The 16,367-nt window shown below is 29.1% G+C and overlaps 4 protein-coding genes and 1 long non-coding RNA gene across 11 annotated transcripts in view; 2 read left to right on the plus strand and 3 right to left on the minus strand.

Moving 5' to 3' along the window:
- The window catches only part of LOC145959506 (gamma-tubulin complex component 2), a 6,991-nt gene extending 1,179 nt beyond the window's left edge, over positions 1 to 5,812 (minus strand). Inside the window, exons 1-16 of one of the 2 annotated variants that reach the window (XM_083078411.1) lie at positions 5,597 to 5,812; positions 5,284 to 5,448; positions 5,059 to 5,200; positions 4,734 to 4,905; positions 4,510 to 4,653; positions 4,269 to 4,423; positions 4,041 to 4,169; positions 3,722 to 3,901; positions 3,471 to 3,645; positions 3,144 to 3,337; positions 2,815 to 3,025; positions 2,561 to 2,729; positions 2,312 to 2,486; positions 2,072 to 2,215; positions 1,582 to 1,659; positions 116 to 276 (exon numbers count right to left, since the gene is read on the minus strand). In XM_083078411.1, the coding sequence (XP_082934537.1) occupies positions 116 to 276; positions 1,582 to 1,659; positions 2,072 to 2,215; positions 2,312 to 2,486; positions 2,561 to 2,729; positions 2,815 to 3,025; positions 3,144 to 3,337; positions 3,471 to 3,645; positions 3,722 to 3,901; positions 4,041 to 4,169; positions 4,269 to 4,423; positions 4,510 to 4,653; positions 4,734 to 4,905; positions 5,059 to 5,200; positions 5,284 to 5,448; positions 5,597 to 5,649 (2,447 nt within the window). In that variant the 5' untranslated portion in view covers positions 5,650 to 5,812. The remainder of the gene's footprint in view (positions 1 to 115; positions 277 to 1,581; positions 1,660 to 2,071; positions 2,216 to 2,311; positions 2,487 to 2,560; positions 2,730 to 2,814; positions 3,026 to 3,143; positions 3,338 to 3,470; positions 3,646 to 3,721; positions 3,902 to 4,040; positions 4,170 to 4,268; positions 4,424 to 4,509; positions 4,654 to 4,733; positions 4,906 to 5,058; positions 5,201 to 5,283; positions 5,449 to 5,596) is intronic. The other variant, XM_083078421.1, reaches the window with a different exon arrangement.
- Positions 5,813 to 6,161: 349 nt separating this feature from the next.
- LOC145959599 (uncharacterized) lies at positions 6,162 to 8,356 on the minus strand. Of its 2 annotated transcripts, none has more exons than XM_083078609.1 (5): positions 7,551 to 8,356; positions 7,017 to 7,189; positions 6,792 to 6,930; positions 6,429 to 6,707; positions 6,162 to 6,339 (listed from the first exon to the last, which is right to left on the minus strand). In XM_083078609.1, the coding sequence occupies exons 2-5, from the start codon at positions 7,171 to 7,173 to the stop codon at positions 6,171 to 6,173; spliced, it is 744 nt and encodes a 247-aa protein (XP_082934735.1). In that variant the 5' UTR covers positions 7,174 to 7,189; positions 7,551 to 8,356; the 3' UTR covers positions 6,162 to 6,170. The 2 variants fall into 2 exon arrangements, with proteins under 2 accessions (XP_082934735.1, XP_082934726.1); XM_083078600.1 differs by having other exon boundaries at positions 7,017 to 7,281.
- Lon (lon protease homolog, mitochondrial) lies at positions 7,817 to 12,526 on the plus strand. 3 transcript variants are annotated; one of them, XM_083078576.1, is made up of 10 exons: positions 7,817 to 8,222; positions 8,534 to 8,761; positions 8,914 to 9,086; positions 9,265 to 9,566; positions 9,769 to 9,960; positions 10,030 to 10,334; positions 10,440 to 10,579; positions 10,651 to 10,933; positions 11,089 to 11,992; positions 12,189 to 12,526. In XM_083078576.1, exons 1-10 carry the CDS (start codon positions 7,960 to 7,962, stop codon positions 12,408 to 12,410), a joined length of 3,012 nt encoding a protein of 1,003 aa, XP_082934702.1. In that variant the 5' UTR covers positions 7,817 to 7,959; the 3' UTR covers positions 12,411 to 12,526. The 3 variants fall into 3 exon arrangements, with proteins under 3 accessions (XP_082934702.1, XP_082934709.1, XP_082934713.1); XM_083078583.1 differs by having other exon boundaries at positions 7,817 to 8,198; XM_083078587.1 differs by having other exon boundaries at positions 7,818 to 8,222; positions 9,316 to 9,566.
- On the minus strand, positions 9,408 to 14,199 carry Gdl (gonadal protein gdl). Of its 3 annotated transcripts, none has more exons than XM_083078638.1 (4): positions 14,047 to 14,199; positions 13,283 to 13,808; positions 11,823 to 12,357; positions 9,408 to 9,447 (listed from the first exon to the last, which is right to left on the minus strand). In XM_083078638.1, the coding sequence occupies exon 2, from the start codon at positions 13,797 to 13,799 to the stop codon at positions 13,344 to 13,346; it is 456 nt and encodes a 151-aa protein (XP_082934764.1). In that variant the 5' UTR covers positions 13,800 to 13,808; positions 14,047 to 14,199; the 3' UTR covers positions 9,408 to 9,447; positions 11,823 to 12,357; positions 13,283 to 13,343. The 3 variants fall into 3 exon arrangements, with proteins under 3 accessions (XP_082934764.1, XP_082934754.1, XP_082934747.1); XM_083078628.1 differs by having other exon boundaries at positions 13,961 to 14,199; XM_083078621.1 differs by having other exon boundaries at positions 13,283 to 14,199.
- Positions 14,200 to 14,854: 655 nt separating this feature from the next.
- Positions 14,855 to 15,626, plus strand: LOC145959676 (uncharacterized). The gene is made up of 2 exons (XR_014435125.1): positions 14,855 to 15,067; positions 15,367 to 15,626. It is a non-coding gene; the product is annotated as an uncharacterized LOC145959676 (long non-coding RNA).
- Positions 15,627 to 16,367: the final 741 nt, after the last annotated feature.

Genomic DNA, 16,367 nt, shown 5'->3' on the forward strand with positions numbered 1-16,367 from the left:
AAATGATTTCAGTTTTTATAGTACGTGCAATTTGTATCTTTGCTAAAAATGAATAAAATTCTTCCTGATTCATTCTAAAGGAATTTTTAATTAAAACTTATAATAGAAGACTTACCGACATAACACATTATGTAGTTTTTCATTGTTGTTTTCACAACCCAAATCGCAGATTCGGTCTAGAAGGCATGTCAATACTTTAGTGAATCTTTCATCTAGTGATGCAATTGTTTCCTCAAAGCTCCCTGTTCCATCTTTCGCAGTAGAAACATTCTCGGTCTGGTACAAAGAATGCAATTTATTAGTACACTATAAATATGAACATGTACATATTGCATAAACAAAATTAAGAAGCAATTTCTGAAATATAACAAAAATATATGACATATATTTTTACTTAATTAACGATAATATGATAAGTAATAATATGCTAGTAAAGACTATCAACTGGTCGTGCTTTTTACGAAAAATATTATAAAAATATAATTATATTTTTACCAATTTTTCCTTATAAAAAAATAAATATAAAATATAAATTATTGGGGGACAAACTTTAACTACTTACTAAATTTCAAAAATTGTATATGTCAAAATCATAAGTAAAAATACACATAAATAAAATTTGAGATTTCTACATAATTTATATATATATATATATATATATATATATATATATATATATATATATATATATATATATATATATATATATATATATATATATATATATATATATATATATGGTATATATAATGTAGAAATATATATAGATATGTATATGTACACTCTTTCTCTTCCCTCTACATTTCTAAATACTCTAAAAAAGTCCAAAGTATAAAGAAATTATCATTCTATAAAATTGAGAAAGAACAGAATTATTATTATATTAATTTATGTTGCCAAATTATATTCTTACTAGAAAAAAAATAATAAATATATTTATAGGTAAATATATTTGTAGGTTCATTAAATATCAATTCTCTTTTTACACAAGAGTCTACAAAAACACTTCTTAACACAGTCTTTAAGATACCAATTCAGTTTATCAAGACAAAATAGTAAATATATATAAATATATAATGCATAGCATATATATAATAACACTGGCCTACATATTCTCTTTTCATACTTACTTCATCTTCTTCAAATATCTTTCCAGGATGCATATATAATTTATTAGCAAAGATTTTTTTTATAATTTATCCTTTTTTGACTAGTGAGGATTTTAAAAAATGATGCTGTTACATAACATTTAATATACTTTAGCTTTATATAGAGATGTATAAAAATGTTTTAATTTTTTGTATATGTATTTTTCATTTCATTTTACACGCAAAATAATGCAATGTAAAAAGAATGCTCACTAAACATTATTCATCAAAACATCTGTATATATTTCGAAGATATGTATTCATATTAGAATATTAATCATATTTCATGCAAATTAAGGGGAATGTACGACAGTCGCATGTTCTTAACAATATAATAATGATCTCTAAAAGATGCCTTATTTGCAAAGAAATGCTTCATGATTCTAGGGCTACAGAGATGCATGAGAACGAGCTTAAAGCTTTGAAAGTATACCTCATATTCATAGGCATCTTCCTGACAGGCACCAATCATGGATGTCAATTCAGCATCAATGTAGTAGCGGCTCATACGCTTAACATTAGCAAAATATAATTTAATAGATCAAAGTCTCTTTTATATATCATTATTTTCTTTCCCGTTACGTTTTTTATCGTCATTTTATCTCACTGAATGTTAATTTGATTTTTAAGGATAATTTTGTAAAGCAAGTATCTCTCATGATTTAAAGATTTAGTAAAAAATTTCTGATTGAAAAAATGTATATTAATCACTATATAACATATATTTCGACACGAGGGAAAGAACATGAGACCTATCTTTATTAGTGTATGGAAATATAAATATATTATGTAATACAACATAAAATGCTATAACAGATTCAACTGAAATAATGATTGCAACTTAGAGGAAGAGATCATTAAATGTAAATTCGTACATGCGAATTGTTAGAGAGGAACGCACAAATTCGCGATAGTAGACTTACCTGCATAAAATTGCAGAATTCTACGCAGATTGCACAAATACCGGTGATGCAACCGAGAAGATCGGGATCCGTTAACATACATTCCTTCAGATAACTGTCTTGTAAATCCTGATGTACATTCAATACGTCGTCGACATTACTGACCTGGTTTTAATTATTTAACAAATTATATAAAGACATTTAACAATATTAGTATATATACATATATTTTTTAGATAATAATAAAGTAAAAATCAATACCTTGTTCATTTTATTTATAAATTTCAACCAGTTTGGTTCCACGACTTCCACCATCATGTAATACTCTAAGTGCTGAATACAATCAAGCATTCTTTGCCGTAATGAAAATGCCTGTCTGTAAGCTATGGCCACCTCGTGCGTGAAAGTCTTTGCTATTTTATTGCTAATCCATACCCTATAAAATAACAAATTTTTAAATTTTGCTACACAAATATGAAATCCATATACTATAATTAAAGTAAAAGTTACCTGCACAATAGCCTTTCAACATATTTACAATAAAATAGATGTCTAAACAACATTTGATAACAAGCTATGGCCTTCCTATTAATAATCAGGGAAACTGGCCATTTAACATCATAATTGAAAACGAACGCTTCCAAACCAGTCAAAATTTTACCTGCTTGAAAACAATATTCTACAAAAAAATTAATTCAGTGTTACTTATTTCCAGCCCATTTTTAATTTTATAATTAAATGATCGAGATTTTTTAATAAATTACCTTTCTCATCTCTGGTTTGAATGGAGAGTATTCTAAACATTTGATACTGTAGATCATATGGAAGTAATTCCGGTTTCAGATCGTCTTTATAAGGATCTGAATCTGCAGTTGACATTCGCAAAGCAACCTCGAGAAGAGATGCTAAACGATGCAGAACGATATCATACATACTTTTGTTCAATTCAGTTTCACACAAGTTCATAAATTGAACCTATGATATAAAATTCAATAAATATTTTTGTACATATAAAAATATATAGAAATAATAAAAGCTATTCAAATAAAAAAGAACTTCAAATTCAGATTTGATATTTAAAAGCTAAACTCACCACAAAATCTCCTTGAGCAAGAAGAAAGTAACTTTTCACACTGCGTAGCCTACCCATTAAATCATTCTCTTTCATGAGTACCTCTAATAATTTCCTGGCAGCTTCTGAATATGCCCTATCAATGGCAGCTATATATTTCTGCCCTTGATATTGATAGCTTAAGGGTTCTTGTTTTCCCCATTGTACTGTTTTACCTGTATAAATACATCTTTTTTTTAGTTTATAGGATAATTGCTTAAAAATAATTAATTCTTATTATATAAAGCTTATTTTATTTAACATATAAAATAAATATATTTAAATAAGAAACATTATTAAGAAACATACCACATTGCCTGATCACATTAAAATATTTTCCAGTTCTAAGTATGGTTTGTGCATGTTCACTTAGAAATACAGGTATCCTTTCTGGTCGCATGGTATATCTTTTCTCCCAGTAATCCGCAGAATAATCCACGGGAAGCTCTTCCTTATGAACCAAGTCATTATCCTCTACAAAAAACTGAAAAATAGACAATATTACGAATATTCAACTTACAATACATAACATGACATAAGAATAAATTTATAATACTAACTTCTTGATATGGATCACATATCACTCCTTTGTAAACCCACTTTTCTAATATTTGCATATATGGCATGCTCGCTGCTTGCATCAGGTATAAACATAGTTCTTTAGACTTTGCTTCACCACTGATACTGTTTAATGTTTGTTCATGAAGAAGGCTCAATACTTTCCCTCCTCTGGCATTTGCCTAGAATCAATCAACATTATATGTCATAATCTTTAATATTCCAACTATAAAAAAAAATAATATATATTCTCCATGCATATATTTAAAGAATCAAGTATAATCAAAATTATTTAATTAATATTCTAACATTATTACTAACCTTACATATTGTTGATGTAATCTGAGAAAGTATAGACATCGTAAGCATAGTAGGTTGAATGTAAAACCATAGTTTTTGCAAGCTTAATTTACCATGAATGTGTTCTGTCTCAAGTTGCACAACAAAAAGCTAAAATAAAGTACGAAATATATATTAAATTAAAGAAATATAAATATATTATATTAGACATATATTTATTTCATCTGTGAAAGTATCCAATTTGGTTACCAAATAATCTTTTAACAAAGATCGAATAGCCCCTCTCAAAGCATGATTGACTTGTCCGTCATCTGGTGAGACTTTCTCTTCAACAAATCTCACTGTCATGGAGTAATAGGATGCTAAAGGTAATATCTGTTGTGCTAACTGCTTAAACGATATACCTGAAAATAAAATATAAAGTTTTTTATTATATATTTAATTTTCTCTAATTAAAGCTTTAGATTAAAATTTGTAATACACTCCTTACCAACATCAGGTGATATACTAAAAGTTTTAACACCGTAAGGACTCGTTAAAGGTTCTGAAATTATGTATGATCCATCTATTCCTTTCAAGCAATATAAAATATCCCATAGAAGTATAGACTCCTGAGATATAATTGGTACAACCTCTGTAATTATTTGTTTCAGACGTGTATATTTATTACCTCTTATAACCTCTTGTATTTTGTAAAAAAAATAATTTACATACTTTGATAAAGTGTTACAGCAACATCACTATGAAAATCCCATGTGATACGTGGACGTTCTGCCACCCAATTATATTTTGCTACAACACTGTCATTTTTCCAATTGACTGTACATACTTGCTGGTTTAATTTCTTTCCTCCTTCCACAGCAGCTTTGATTACAGTTTTGCAAATCTATCCAATATTTAAATTGTATTTACTATATAGCATATATTATGTAGAAAAAAATATAACAAACTTTAGCATATTTAATTAAAACCTATTAAAATATAATTTTAAAATACATCTCACACATATATTAGAAATATAGCATTAATATATCATTACCTTTGGCAAATCTTCTTGTGTAATGGTTGGATCTTTTAAGGAAGCTGTTGATCTTGGTGCAGATTTTGATAAATATCTTTTCAATTCTTCATCTTGAGATATTAACTCCAAAGTCTGTACAAACAGGCCTAACAGATCTACTCTGAAAAGATATATCTTTCATTATCTTTCTGCACCTAAATGAAAAAATCTATATTACAACTTGATTTTATATTATCCACTAACTTTTTGGACTTTAGCTCCTCATATTTTTGTACAAATAATTCTGGTTGGAGTGAAATTTTTGTTAGATGCTGAATGCAACTGTGAGGAGCAACAGTGTTTAATGCATTTGCTGTTATACATTCTTTCTGTAGCTTTTCTAAATGTTCCTCAGGAGCAGACTCCGAGCTAAAAATAATAATATTTACACATAAAAATATTTGTACACCACTATTCTCTATGCAAAAATATGTACATTCAAATATATTTCTAAATCTATGAGTAATGTTATAAATTGATTTTACAAATTATAAAACATTCATCTTTTGTCACTTACCCTAATAAATCAATCAATTGTACGATCAAATGATGTAATTTAAATTCACTCATTGTTTCTTAGAATACATAATTTTTATCTGTATTTTGGAAAAGCGAGGGCCAGTTTTAGCGCCGCTTGCCCTTGAGATGGCATGAATTAAAATCAGTCACGTGACAAAGAATGGAAACAATATATTAAATGCGCACGCGTATGCCCTCTGGCCCACACTTAGCAGAAGATATCGCGGGATATTTGAATACGTAGTATATTTAATCGTATATTAAAAATTACATCACAAAATTTTAATTAAATTATATTACTAAATTATAATTATACAGTAACAGAGAATTATAACCAGATATTTAATTCTGTAAACATAATTTCTTTCACAATAGCTTATTTTTATCAGATAAAATCAGAACTTTAAAATATATCAAACAACATATAACTTATGTACATAATAAATGTTAAAATTATTTAACAAAATTAATTTTAATGTAATTTTAATATTTTGTTATAATAAATTATCAATAAACGTTATAAATTTACCATGATTTAAATGGATCTATGATAATGGAACTATGATAATAAGTTATTTATCTGTTTGGGGTGGTGTCAAGCAGTAAAGCATCTCACAATAAAGGAATTGTTCGATTTCTGTTTCAACAATTTCAGTTTGTGTAACAATCTCTGTATTTCTGGGGATCAATTGATCATTTTTCTGTGAAATTATGTGGGGAAGCGATTGATTTGTATCATTTCTGAAAATAATGATCAACTACAATCGCAAACATATTTTACTGCAGTTATTCATTAACATATATATTTGTGTAATATGTTTAAAGCATACCTGTTGAAATCTGTATTAATCTTACTCAATGTAACAGTTGAAGCAGTTTCTGGAGTGCTAGTTATTACTGAATATTTAGAATTGCTAATGGAAGCAACATTTTCAGGCTGTTGTAGTTCAGGCTTTTGTAAAGTTGTATGTAAATCTTTGCTCTCATTCACAGACTTTTTAAATCGCTTTATTAAATTCTGATCTTCATCACTAAATACACATTTCTTTTTCTTTGATAAATATGATTTGCTTTGCAAATTTCTTAGACTATGGTTTTCTTTGTTTTGCCTATTTGTATAATAGATATTAATATATATTTGAATAAAATACAAAGTATAATAATGCAAATATATATTAATTAATTAGTTTTACATTTTATAATTCTTGTCAATAATTTTTTTCATATTTGAAATGAACTGTTCATCATCATCTTCTGTATCCTCTACAAACATAACATTAGGCTGCTTCTGTGTTAAATTATCTCTATGTATACAGGATGAATTTATTTCTCCTGCATACAACATTCAAGTGTTAGAAAATATTAATAATCAATGCATATAAAAAAATGATATTAATTGATTATAATTTAAAGCATACCTGTTAAAGTAAGAGAAATATTTCTATAATCAATAATATTATCTTCATTACTTTTTGTTGCAGATTGAGGCGTTTCATATTGTGAATGGTCATTATTTGTTGGGAGTTTTGGAATCAATTTTTTATTTAGTGGTTTGTTGTAGATTCTTTTATCCATTATTGAACTAATTATACTTGGAAATTAATCAATAACTTCTTGTTTTTGTATACACTTCTTTTGTATTCAGAAGCTTAATCTTCTTTTGCATTTAGAAGCTTAATTCTTCTTTTGTATTAATAAAATTAATATACAATATTACGCAACATATAAAATTAATATTTTTGTATATATTTTTTATATAAAAAAAAAATTATTTTATTACTCGTTAAATTTTAAAGTTTTTATGCGATATACATATATGTTTTATACTATAAATATTTATACTATATTTATACAATATTTATACTATTTTATACTATAAATTTTATACTATAAATATTTATTTTATACTGCATATAAAATTATTCAATTTAAAAAATTTCAAATATAATTACTGTAAAAACTGTAGAGTTGGAATAACTGGGAATAACGTTTATTTATTCCAAGACAACAGGAAATACTTATGTTTAAGGCAGTTATTTCAATTTGAGCGTTTTATATTAAGATAACTTTAATTTTAAAAAAAGAGAAACTGAGAAAAATTAAGTAAAGCACGTGAAATATTTATATTGAATCATCAAGGAACATGATCTCACAAGTGTAGCCAAATGTAACCAAGTGCAGCTAAAAAGAACAGATATTTCAGCATGTTTTAGCATTCTCAGCTTATGTTAGGTCACGAAGTCACGAATCATACGAAATCGTGTGTATGTATTTCGTAAGATTACGCTGTAACCCCCATCTACTTTTTTATTTTAACGTCAAACAAAATCGAGTAGGATTTATGAGAATCTGCGGAGAATCATGCGACTCGTGACAGCGATGAATGTAAAATTGCTGCCGATTCTACGGCAGAACAACACGATCGCGCGCACTTTTTGCAAAAACCGCTCCTCCTCGGATCACCGCGTACCTTTGCCGGCCTGTGTCAGGCCGCAATTAGTACGAACGGAATATTTAGGTGGAAGATTATTGAGGAATACACGCGGACACTCGCGGATTCATCCCGCCGTGGTATCGGTGAGATTCTTCGCCACGAAAAGGTACTCTGATCGAGTTCCTCCAAGGTAAAATAATTTTGTTCATTTTCTATAATTTCCTTCATTCCTATCCTATTTTTCCATCGTACTTAATCTTCCTTAATCTGAGTAATTTTATTTTAAATCGATTTCTCTATTTTTAATTTCTTTAATTCAGTAACAATTATTTCCTTATCTTTCATTTATTTTTTTCTTTTTAATATATATTATATATTGAAATTTTCATTATATTTCTATATCATTGTAAGTATATATTGTGTAATGCAATATGATAAAATAGTTAAGAGTTACATTTGTACATTAGTTTTATTAAACCTTATTTTATATATATTGTTCAGCGATGGTAATGGAGAACAACCAGGAGATTATGCTGCCTCTTTGCCTGCAACTGTGGTGGTACCTGAAGTATGGCCTTATGTACCAGTCATCGCTATCAACAGAAACCCAGTGTTTCCTAGGTTTATCAAGCTAATCGAGATTAGCAATCCAATTTTGATAGATTTAATACGGAGAAAAATAAAGCTCAATCAGCCTTATGTGGGAGTTTTCTTAAAGAAAAATGAAGAGTAAGTTCTTCCAAATGTATTTTTGATATATTCTATGAGTTTAAAGTGGAATAAAATAATAAAGCAATAATAATACATAAATGCCATAAAAGAATTAGTAACTTTTAATATAACTTGTAATGTAACTTTTAATTTTATATTTGTATATACAGAAATGAAGCTGAAATTGTTCAAAACTTAGATGACATTTATCCCATTGGAACATTTGCACAAGTACATGAAATCCAGGATTTGGGAAATCGATTAAGATTAGTGATTATGGCACATAGAAGAATCAAGATTGTTAATCAGATTTTTGATGATCCAAATCCAAAGTCAGAACATAGTAAGAAAAATATTTAAATAATGTACTTTTTTTATAGCTATAGTGAAAAAGGTCATACTTTATAGAAATTTATGTCTATTATTAATATATTGATAAAAACGAGTCTCTTTGCGACTGGTGTGGTCATACTTTGCCTTTTGATAATCTGTTAAAATATTGCCATACCTACTTTATACAGAGATGAAACTGACGTTCCCACTATTAAATACTACAATTACCGTCCCTGTAGACGACACAATAAATAGCGGCAAGATAAGTCGGAGATCATTGCGCAAGAAGGCAGAGAATAAAGTTTTAGAGAAGATAGAAAAAGTTGATGAAGTGGACTCTACAGAAGTAAAACCGCCGGTAGATTCTTCCTCTGAAAAAACAGAAAAACCATCAAATTTGTCAGCACCTCAATCTGGTAATCAACCTATATTAATGGTGGAAGTTGTGAATGTCACACATGAAAAATTTAAACAAACTGAAGAAATTAAGGTAACATATAAATGATATTGAAAATATTGAAAGTATTCTCGAATTTTTTTGTTTTTTTTTTGTTTATCTTTTGCATTTTTGCACCAATAAGTCTAAGTTTAGTTGCATTATTTTGAAATTAGTCGCACGATGTTAAGTGTACTTTATTTGATGATATTATATACGTATACACATGTCAGAAACCAAAATATTTTTTAAACAGGCTTTGACGCAAGAACTCATTAAGACAATTCGTGATATAATTAGTATGAATCCTTTGTATCGTGAAGCATTGCAACAAATGCTGCATCAAGGGCAAAAAGTTGTGGACAATCCAGTTTATCTCAGTGATTTGGGTGCTGCCTTAACAGGAGCAGATGCACAAGAATTGCAGCAAGTCTTGGAAGAAATGGATGTAAGTGCATTGCTGCTATTATTATATGGTGTATGAAACTGATGGAATATATTGAAATATTATTCATAGATTTTAAAAAGATTGAGACTATCTCTCGCACTTCTGAAAAAAGAATATGAATTAAGTAAGCTACAGCAAAAAATCGGCAGAGAGGTCGAGGAGAAAGTAAAACAGCAACACAGAAAATATATTCTTCACGAACAATTAAAAGTTATCAAGAAAGAATTAGGACTGGAAAAGGATGACAAAGATGCAATAGAAGAGAAGTACAGGGAAAGAATAAGACAAAAGACAGTTCCTAAACCAGTGATGGATGTATTGGAAGAAGAATTGAACAAATTATCTTTCTTAGAAAGTCATAGTAGTGAATTCAAGTATGTATTAAAAATCAGTATATATTATAGAATAAAAAAGTATTTTATATATATATATATATATATAAATTTATAAAATTCACATATAATTTTTATATTTTTTAGCGTTACGAGAAATTATCTAGACTGGCTTACATCCATGCCATGGGGTGTGACAAGTACAGAAAATTTAAATCTTCAGGATGCCATCAAAATTTTGGATGAAGACCATTATGGAATGGAAGATATAAAAAAAATAATTCTTGGTATAAAAATACTTATATAAAAGTAGATTTCAACAATATTACACACTACAAATACTATGCTTTCATTGTAGAATTTATTGCTGTTAGTCAACTAAAAGGCAGTACGCAAGGAAAGATATTATGTTTCCATGGGCCTCCTGGAGTAGGCAAAACCTCTATTGCTAAATCGATCTCTCGCGCTTTGAACAGAGAGTACTTTAGATTTAGCGTCGGCGGAATGACAGATGTAGCGGAGATCAAGGGTCACAGGAGAACATATGTAGGAGCAATGCCAGGCAAAGTCATTCAGTGCTTGAAAAAAACTAAGACTGAAAATCCATTAATTCTAATAGATGAAATCGACAAGATTGGCAAGTATGTAATTTAGATATAAGCTAGATTTACATACACACATATATAAAATATATTTAATATAGAACAAAATATGAAAAAAGTTGTTTAGAAAGTAAAAACATTTTTGTGGCATCTTTGTATATTTAAAAAATTTTTGTCATTACGATATTTCTTAGGGGACATCAAGGAGATCCAGCATCTGCTCTTCTCGAGATGCTCGATCCTGAGCAAAATGCGAATTTCTTGGACCACTATTTAGACGTTCCAGTAGATTTATCAAAAGTCCTATTCATTTGCACGGCAAATGTAATAGATACCATTCCGGAACCTCTGAGAGATCGTATGGAGATGATAGACATGTCGGGTTACGTTGCCGAAGAGAAACTCGCCATCGCGAAACAGTACTTAGTTCCACAGGCTAGAACCGAATGTGGTCTCACTAATGATCAAATCAATATACAGGACAATGCACTTACAACACTAATTAAATCTTATTGTCGAGAATCGGGAGTAAGAAACCTGCAGAAACACATAGAAAAAGTACACAGGAAAGTGGCATTTAAGGTCGTCAGAAAAGAGGCCAATAAAATCGACGTTACTGCGAACAATCTGCAAGAGTTCGTCGGAAAGCCCGTATTCACGCACGACAGGATGTATGAAATCACGCCTCCTGGAGTTGTAATGGGATTAGCGTGGACTGCTATGGGCGGATCCACTCTGTTCATTGAGACTACTGTCAGAAAACCGACAGGCGGTAAAAAGTCTGAGGGTACTTTCGAGGTCACCGGTCATCTCGGTGACGTAATGAAGGAATCTATACATATCGCGATGACTGTGGCGAGGAATCATCTGAAACATGAGGATCCTTCCAATACGTTTCTCTACGATTCCCATTTACATATACATGTACCTGAGGGTGCTACTCCTAAAGATGGACCTAGTGCGGGTGTAACGATCGCTACGGCATTGCTTTCTCTCGCTAAAAATCAAGCTATCAGGCAGGATGTGGCCATGACGGGCGAAGTGAGCCTCATAGGCAAGGTACTTCCTGTTGGTGGCATCAAGGAGAAAACTATTGCAGTAAGTAAAAATATAATTTTCCATTTATTCCAACCAATTCTTATTCGATTTAATTTCAATCAATTATTATTACATAACGATATTAATTTAATACATCATTATATAATTTTCTTGATTCCATGTGTGTATAATTTTACTATCATACTATATGTATATAATTTAGAGTACAAAACTAATAAAATACATTTTTATTTAGGCAAAACGCGTCAATGTCAAATGTATAATTTTACCTGAAGAGAACAAGAAAGATTTCAATGACTTGCCTAAGTATATCACAGATGGTTTAGAAGTGCATTTTGCTTCAACGTTCGACGATGTTTATCGTATATGTTTCGCACAAACGGATGAAACCAACTCTTTTCAATCTACAAAACCAATTAGTAATCACATTTCATCCACACAATCAATATTCAGTTAAATCTAAATAGTGTATTCCAGAATATACTGCTGACAAAATTTCTACTTCATATTTTATTTTTTGTATAATACATTGAAAAAAAAAAATTAATATATTATCTAAAAAAAAGAAAGGAATAGATCATCTACATTAAAAGTATAATCTTTTGAATTAATTGAATATATTTCATAAAAATGTAAAAAAATATTTTATTATTAATAATTCTTTTATAGGAGTATGGATATGATTAGATACACTTTCAAAGTGTTTCTATTTGTAAATAACACAAATGCTATTCTATGAATAAGAAGCAATTATTCTAGAGATATAATTACTTATATTTCTTTAATATATGTGTATATAATTAATTACACAATATAAATTATAATTAAAAGATAATTTAATATATCTGAAAAATTTTTTTTATTACATTACTTTTGTAAAAATCTTATTATAAACTTATTTTTAATATTATTTATTATAATAATTTAATACACATATGAATAAAGAAAATATAAGAATATTATATCTTTTCAGCATATAACTTGTGTTTTCATTAAAAATTTATTTTTCTTTATTATATATATAATATCTATGAAATTATTAGGAATATTCTTTTATTCTAAAAAAAAAGTATTGTATCGTAAGTGATTCATTATATTAAGTTGATGGCTGTAAATTTTAATATATTAATATATTAATATATTAATACTTATTAATATAACAAAATATATGGAACACTGCATACAAAAAAGATCTTGATTTAAACAAAATACCATAAAGTTTTTATTTAAGTATTAAGTATTATAAAATAAATCGCAAATCTTTTTAGAATTTAATATCAAATAATGATCAGTATAAGTAATGATAAAAAAATAATGATAAGTGCTTACCAGGGGATAAATGATAAATATGCAGATGTTATATAAAAAGAAAAGTGATTTTATATTCATGTTAAGTGGGTATATCCATCTTGCTGAGTCTAATTATAAAGTCACACAATCTCATTTGCACTTGAATCTCCATTGGATTATTAGTCACATAGAATCCAGGTACTCCAGCCTTCTCCAATATGCTCTGCTGGTCCACCACCTTTTGATCTAATTGCAACACTAATTTCATATCCAATTGCTTTAACTCTTCCTTGTGTTTTTTGTGCAGAGCTGCTTTTATCGCCGTTAACTCTTCTTCTGTTGTTGGTGCGGACAACAATGTCTCTTGAGACTCAATTTTCTGTTGATTCAGAAGCTGAAGCCGTTGTTGGAAGAGATGCTTCTCAGTGACATGTTGTATTTCCATCAGTCCCTTCACTATCTCAAAAATGGTGTCGTTTAACAAAGAGTTTGCCAAACCAGATAGCAATTCGTATGGCAGACGCATCTGATATTTTGGTGGGAGCTCTCCAGCCATGTGCTGCAACTGTTCCACCAAGAAATAAAGTTTCCTCTGTAGATCTTGAGGAGTAGGACTAACAGCATCCATTTTTCAATTTAAATAAGATATGATATAAGCTATATCTTATGACACAAGTTTCTATTATAATAATTATTAAATTCTCTTGATAATTTTACTTTTTTTGATAGATGATTGATCTAAATATTAAGTTCCAAGCTTTCTTAAATATCAATATACAGTTGATTTAGGGTCAGGTTCTCACACGTATTTTTCACGTAATTGTAATTAATCTCCGATTCTTCAATGATACTTAAATCAAGCATTATAATTAAATTATGTTAATTTTCATTTATTTTGTTTTCACAGTGATGAATATATAATGATTTATAATAAAACTGAGTATTGCTTTTTAGAAACATACGGACACATCACATGTTTGGACAAGTTGAAGTGTCAAACTGCGTCAATTCGAAGATTCGTTTGCGTTCGAAAATCTACTCGTCGGAGTAGCATTGAGTCGACCAATCAGAATAAAGGAATCTTTTCTTCTTTTGTCCAATCAAACGCTACTTTAGACCGGGTCTACAATAGGTAATTTAAGCCTTAAGGCCGGCGTCCCATGGAGCGGAAATATTCAGCGGAACGGAAAGTGCGGAGCCAGGGCGACCAATCACAGCCATTCCGTTTTTTTTTGCGGTGCTTTTTCTATGGCTGTGATTGGCCGCGTTGGCTCCGCGCATTCCGTTCCGCTGAATATTTCCGCTTCATGGGACTTCAGCCTAAAGCGTCGTCTACAATGAGATTTTAAGGCGTAAGACTTAAGAAATTGACCAATCACAATCAAGTATTAAGAGAATACTCGACTGTGATTGGTCAATTTCTTAAGTCTTACGCCTTAAGTCTCCTTAAAATCTCATTGTAGACGACGCTTAAGAGATTGACCAATCACAGTCTAATATGAAGAGAATACTCGGCTGTGATTGGTCAATTTCTTAAGGCTTAGGGCTTAAATTATCTATTGTAAATCGGGACTTAACGAGTAAATTTTCGAACGTAATGTTGCAAACTCGATTAAAACTTCAACGACGCATCTTGGGAATCCATATTCCTAGTTTTTCAACCATTATTGTGATATCGTCCGTAAAGATTAGCGAGCAACGAAAGTAAAAATGTTCGCGATTCGCAGCAGCTTAACAAACACGTCCCGTTTGTCGGGCGTTATTGCCAGGTCGTATCACAGTTTAATTCTTAGCACGGTGCCAAGGGTGAAAATTTCTAACGCTGTAAGTATAGTTTCTCTCGTAGACGAAATTACATAAGAGGAAGGGAGATGCGCAGTTAGTCTGCTTTGTAGAAGGATGATATTTTTATGTGTTAATACAAGAACATAAGATTTCTGCGACCAATCCTCGTAGAAAAATGTACAATGTGCGCAAGCAGTATAAAAATTTTACATAATAGCTTATATATCTTGTAATATAAAATTTTTTATTTATATACATGTAAAGATCATTGTCACATATATTAAATTATATGAATTTTCAAGCAAATTCTATATTAACGATGATGATTTATGTTGCAGGAAAAGCTATTTGCATTCTTTTGTATCGCTGGATCAATACTAATATCACCCATGTACTTTGTGCCTAATTTTAAGAACTATGCCAATAAAAAATCTGGTTAAGGAGATTAGATCGAAGTTTCAAATGTCATCTTAGCTTGAAAATTTATGGTATCAAAGTTATTATTTATGACTCCCTACAATGGCACATATTTATGGATCCATTGGAGGTACATCTAGATTGTTAATAAATACATAAAAATAAAAATTTGTGCTATTTATCATCCCAAGATAGATCATCATTTATACAATTTTTCTATAATAACAAATCTTTTTAACGCGATATTAATTTTAAAATATTGATTAATAAAATAAAACTTACTTGAAATAAAAAATATTTTATTTTCTGAAGCTTAATTAAATGGATAATTATTCAGAACATTAAATTATTTTCATTGAAGAAAAATAGATCAAATTCGTAAGAAAAAAATCTAATTTCATGTGATAAAGAGAAGAATTATATATGTATATTTTAAATCTAAATATTTTCGATATAACTTCTTGAAATAAATGACAATATATGGAGCAATTTTCTAGAATAATTTGTTATTATAGAAGGTGATCATCTGAATAGTTTTTTACATACCTTCTTTTGTAAGAAATTGGATAGTTGCAGCTTCATAGCTGCTTTTTTTTGCTGAAAATAGTATACTTGTATCAATTTATTCCTGATTGAAATTCAATCTGGAGAATTGTGCAATTTTTATATCTCCATTTACAAGTATCAAATGCTTTATGGAAAAAAGCTAATGATTCTATAATGAATAATTAGCTTCATTTATCTACATCTTTTAATTATCATTTACTTTTTGACAATGACAGAATTCGATAAATATAGACACATTAATACAATAACTAAACTTGTAAAAGAAAAAAATATCGTATTTTCTAATAAAAATTAATAAATATCACAATTTTGATAATATAAAACTATACAACACTGCTTTTCATTAAAAATATTC

This window comes from Camponotus vicinus, unplaced genomic scaffold (genome assembly GCF_025532165.1).
Source record: "Camponotus vicinus isolate PSW18456_S1 unplaced genomic scaffold, iyCamVici1.0 SCAF_1, whole genome shotgun sequence".
NCBI classification, from domain to species: Eukaryota; Metazoa; Arthropoda; class Insecta; order Hymenoptera; family Formicidae; genus Camponotus; species Camponotus vicinus.